At 45.3% G+C, this 5,000-nt stretch overlaps 1 protein-coding gene and 3 non-coding genes across 4 annotated transcripts; 1 reads left to right on the forward strand and 3 right to left on the reverse strand.

Moving 5' to 3' along the window:
- Nucleotides 1-410: 410 nt before the first annotated feature.
- LOC137917409 (microsomal glutathione S-transferase 1-like) lies at nt 411-1,015 on the forward strand. Its single transcript, XM_068760164.1, has 2 exons — nt 411-497; nt 650-1,015. The coding sequence occupies exons 1-2, from the start codon at nt 412-414 to the stop codon at nt 894-896; spliced, it is 333 nt and encodes a 110-aa protein (XP_068616265.1). The 5' UTR covers nt 411; the 3' UTR covers nt 897-1,015.
- A 2,907-nt stretch (nt 1,016-3,922) lies between these two features.
- trnat-agu (transfer RNA threonine (anticodon AGU)) lies at nt 3,923-3,996 on the reverse strand. The gene has a single exon. It is a non-coding gene; the product is annotated as a tRNA-Thr (tRNA).
- A 152-nt stretch (nt 3,997-4,148) lies between these two features.
- trnat-ugu (transfer RNA threonine (anticodon UGU)) lies at nt 4,149-4,222 on the reverse strand. The gene has a single exon. It is a non-coding gene; the product is annotated as a tRNA-Thr (tRNA).
- A 514-nt stretch (nt 4,223-4,736) lies between these two features.
- trnan-guu (transfer RNA asparagine (anticodon GUU)) lies at nt 4,737-4,810 on the reverse strand. Its single transcript has one exon. It is a non-coding gene; the product is annotated as a tRNA-Asn (tRNA).
- Between the last annotated feature and the right edge of the window lie 190 nt (nt 4,811-5,000).

Raw genomic sequence — 5,000 nt, forward strand, 5'->3', positions numbered from 1 at the left:
CCCCCCCCCCCCCCCCCTTGTACAAGGTTACAGTAAAGATTACGTTGTTGTTCTATTTGGTTCTTCTAAGGGCCCTGAATGGAGCAGCCCTCCTAATTTCATTGTATACTTGCTGTGCTTTCTATTCCATTCTATTTTATTCTATTCTAAGAGGTTTGTATTGACCACTGGAATATCCTGGATTAAAAGGTTAAATAAATAAAACAATATTACAACTAGAAAAGCACGCTGAGAGCGCAGACCTCCACCAAGCATCTCAGGATGAAGCTTATTCATCTCGTCCTCCGAACCCCTGTTCTCTCTCTCTCTCTCTCTCTCTCTCTCTGTGTGTGTATTTGGAACTCCGCACTAGAACCGTGCACCGTTCTGCTATGACACGCACGCTTCTGCATGTTTCTCATTTAGGCTTTCATGAATGAGGAAGACGTGGCCAGAAAGCCTGCAGAGGAGAGGAAGAAGCTTCTGAGAGCTGATTCTAACGTCGAGCGAGTTCGGAGGTGAGACGACTAAATCCCCGATGCCCTGAGAACCGATGCTGATTGATAATAAGAGCGTTTTCTTTTATATGTTGTGAATGTGTTGCACGTTACACGTCAGACGGCGTGCGTTGTGAAGTCATGTTTGCGTGTTCTGTGCTGTCAATCATCAGGTGTCACCAGAACGACCTGGAGAACGTCATTCCCTTCGTGCTGATTGGCTTGTTCTACTCTCTGACTGGACCGGAGCTTTCGGCCGCTGTGCTTCACTTCCGTGTGTTTGCCGGGTCGAGGCTCTTCCACACCGTGGCCTACGTGTGTGCGCTGCCCCAGCCCTGCAGAGGTCTGTCCTGGATGGTGGGCCTGTTCACCACCGCCTCCATGGCGTACCAGGTCCTGAGCGCAGTCCTCACCCTGTAATCCCGGACCCAATGTCACAATCATCACAGTCTGACCGCCTTCCTGCAGGATCCACGAACAGCTGCTAATGCAACCGTGTCCTTTCATAACAATGCTAATAAAATACTCAAGTCATGAAATGAATTAGTATTATTTCACGGGATAAGCACGCAACACTAATTACCCTCGCCGAAGAGGAGGCGAGGGTATTGCAATTGGGTGCGTTTGTTTGTCTGTTTGTTTGCTTGTTTGTTTGTTTGTCTGTCCGAGCGCATAACTCAAAAACTAGTAACCCAATCGACTTGAAATTTTTACACAAGCAAGGTTCTGTCCGTGGCTAGGTCCTCCCCAAGAATAGCATTGATCCGGATCTGGATCCAGATTCTAGAATTATTTTTACATCTGGAATTGTGCCTGTGCTGTAAACTGCCACTTTAAGAGGGCGGGACACAAATGGCATGATGGGAAAAAGAGTCCAGAAGATGGCTTGTAGTACGTTCCGGAGCAGCAAGCTAGAGCAGGTTTGGCCCCTCTGATCCGGAAGCCCTGTTTACTGTCTCACAAGATCCAATAGTCTTTTGGAGGCGGGGTCTGCAATCTCTGATTGTCGTTTTCTAGTATATATATATATATTAGGCTCCACTGAAATACCAACTGCTGTCACAGCAAGCGCGGTGCAAGAGAGTTCACTCCCCGGTGGCACGCTAACAGGGTGGGGGAGTTGGTCCAGGACTGAAATATGTTGAATCCGAATCAGGAGGAAGTACGGTATATTAGCTTGCAGAGCTCAGCAATGGCGTGTAACCATGGTGACAAGTGTTCAGACTCCACAGATCGTCTCTGCACATGAACGGGAGTGAGATTCTACAGGTTCAGGAGCTCAGACAACACTGATCTTAGAGCTGTACCAGAATCTTAAGGGGGGGGGGGGGGTCCAAACTACCTTCAGAATGATGGAATCGGTGATAACATGAGAGAAAAACATGGACTTGAAAGTCCCCGTAAGAGACTCTGTCCTCCGAGGACTGGATCTATTGACGGTCAGTCACGCTGGACCAGGGGGAGGACAGTCAGGCTGTACAATGTCTCAGACGTTGATGCAGGAGCAGCTAATCCTGTACGCCAGCCGGCTGTTGCTGCTCCGGGTTCCACGGCGAGAACCACCGTAATGAACGGGATCCGATGCCCTGAAGAAAGCACAAGAGCACAATGTGGGTTTCACATATTTATTCCTGAATGCTCCCGAGTTACAAAAGTGTCTCTTTGGTTCAATGTCCATCGTTTTGGTCCAATGTCCTCGTTTCCTTTAAAGTTCAATCACCCCATTTCAGTAGGTGCATGAACTTGTCCTGAGCGCTGGCCTCTCGCCGTCTGTGTCCAGTAACAGGACGTCCCAAACAAAGTGTGTGTGTGTGTGTGTGTGTGTGTGTGTGTAGCACACAGAAACAGTTTTTTGTTCCAAATTCCACCTCCGACAGACCATCATTACTAATAATCACCAAGCATAACACAAAAACTCAATTTCTTGCTTAATTACATTTGGTGTTTATAGATAACAAACTGTGTGCTTTCAAATTACAGAGTGAAAAGTGTTTTAATTAAAATATGTTAAGTACTTTCTTCATTATAAAGAGCCGTATGAATCGATGAATAAACGGAGAAAGCTCCACTTGGGCTCTCCCAAGTGGAGCTTTCTTGCACAGTTGTGCATCCTCCATTTTTCATCGTGCGCTTTCCATTGCTCATGAGGGATCACAATTTCTCGTTTTAATATTTTAGTGTTCTAACTTAAGCTTGGTGAGTCTCTCCAGGTATAGCACAATAGATCATCCTGACACTTCAAAGGGCTGAGACCTTTGGAATAAAGTGTTTTTTTTATTAAATCCTATTAACATAATTTATGCTTGTCAAACAGTGTTAGATGAGCTCGAGCAACGGAGAGACTAGATCGCTGCGTCTCATTCGTCGTTTCCCTCAGATGGAGAAATGGTCTGTCGGGGCAGACGTGGCAATACAGAGGTGCAGATAAACTACCATCATTCACACACACACACACACACACACACACACACACACGAAAGCATTTCCATGGCCAGGATTTAATTATTCATTATTGATTGGGTGTTTAACCTGACAAGAAGAAAAGGCTCATTAGAATCAGTGCCAATGGGGAGAGGAGCGACAAGGCGAAGGACCGTGGGTTGGATCTGGACCGGCACCAAATGCGGTCCAGACCGAGGCGCTCTAAATCAGTGTAGATCAGTCCCGATGCAACGTGTATGACAGCACTTCAGCTAGCTCTTCTGGCTGCGTTAGCGGCTGGTGCGCTCGTTTTTTGCTAATGCTTCCCGTGCTTCCAGTAGTGAGCTCCGCCCTGCAGCAGGGATATCGCTACGCTCTCTCCTTTGGTTTTATCTACATGTGATCTCCCAGGCTGCTCGACAATAGCAAGCACATGCTGTTATCTGATACTGCCGTGGTTGGATGAGATTGAACTGGCCTCAATGGAACTACAGTACTTCTTGTAACCGGAAATCGGGCCCGATCACGAGGTCGCGGACTCGATCGGAATCGGACGTTAGCTCCCGATTAGGGAGCTAACTGGGAATTCCTAGTAAGTGAAAATAAGTTGTAAACAAGAGACAATCAGAGATTGTCTCTTGTTTACAACTCGCAATGTTAAAGAATCCTTTAAAAAATTAGAGAATCTGGATCCAGATCCGGATCAACCCGGGCCACGGACAGAACCAATTTCAAGTCGATTGGGTTACTAGTTTTTGAGTTATGCGCGTGGACAGACAAACAGACAAACAGACCCAATTGTAATTTTGTCGAGGTGCTTATGGATCATGCTTCTTACAAGATTTTTTAACTCTTCAAGACACTCATTCTGTCTCAAGCTGTCTATGACGGGGACAAATATGGCCTCCAGCGACGATAGCTAAGAGTATCCATTTTCATATCTTCGTGTTCATCGACATTTCCTTGAAGCCTCAGTGATTGCAGTTTTCATCCTTCTCTCCAGCATGACATGAAACCAAAAGCTCAGGCACTGCTGGGACTTGAACCCAGGATCTCTTGTTTACTAGACAAGCACTTTGACCAGCTAAGCCACAGCACCTCATTGCTGAGGTTTACAACAATTTTCTTGTGAACATTTGAAAAGCAAAGCAATTCATCAAACGATTCATTTATTTCACTGAATAAAAGGGTTGTACTTGATGCACATGAGTCCACGTTGCTTTTCAACAAATATCATAATTAGATGAAAAAAGGCGCTGCTGGGATTTGAACCCAGGATCTCCTGTTTACAAGACAGGTGCTTTCACCAGCTAAGCCACAACACCACGACCTCAATCATCTTGAGGAAGAAAGTTCTCATGAATTCTTGAAAAGGACAGAAATTCAGCCTAATCTGAGTCCCTTTTTTTTATGACAAAAACATTTTAGTTCATGTGATTGAAGTCATTTTGATTAGGATCACTCTGTTGTGAATGAAGGACAGTCTGTACAAGAATAACAGGATCCTCTGAGCTTTCACCATCTTCGTCAAAGATCTGTCAAGTCCCCATTTTTCAAGTTTTTCTTTCAAAGACTCAGAAAATAAAATTAGTTCAAAAGAATTGACCTTTACTTCCAACATGCCCACATGAATTAGTCATCCATCCTGATACACACATTTTTGCCGGAAAACACTGCCTCAGACAAAGAAACCTGCTGCCCCTTTGATTAGTGTCTCATACAAATGAAAAAATGCTGAAACTTTGTAGTCACTCACAATCATTAAGCTGTAAAGGAACTCTCTCTCCGACACTCCAAGACTTCCACGAAGGGAAGAAACACTTGTGCAAGATAACACACCGTCCCCGGGTGGGCTTGAACCACCAACCTCTCGGTTAACAGCCGAGCGCGCTAACCAATTGCGCCACAGAGACATGAGGTGTCATGTTGTTTGATAAATAGGAGCACAGAAACTTGCTGGTCACTCCTCTTCCTCACAATGAATGCAACCCCACCAATGGACTATTCTGACAGTCCAGAAGGCTGTCCATTGCACCCATCTCACATTCAATAATTTTGTCAAAGTGCTTATGGATCATGCTTCTAACAAGATTTTTCAACTCT

The sequence above is a fragment of the Brachionichthys hirsutus genome, unplaced genomic scaffold, assembly GCF_040956055.1.
Source record: "Brachionichthys hirsutus isolate HB-005 unplaced genomic scaffold, CSIRO-AGI_Bhir_v1 contig_1151, whole genome shotgun sequence".
Classification (NCBI taxonomy): domain Eukaryota; kingdom Metazoa; phylum Chordata; class Actinopteri; order Lophiiformes; family Brachionichthyidae; genus Brachionichthys; species Brachionichthys hirsutus.

Bases quoted from the DNA above. Each gene is read 5' to 3' on its own strand.
- LOC137917409 (XM_068760164.1), top strand. From the start codon at position 412: ATGAATGAGGAAGACGTGGCCAGAAAGCCTGCAGAGGAGAGGAAGAAG. The intron at 498-649 runs GTGAGACGACTA...GTCAATCATCAG, and splicing joins AACGTCGAGCGAGTTCGGAG to GTGTCACCAGAACGACCTGG.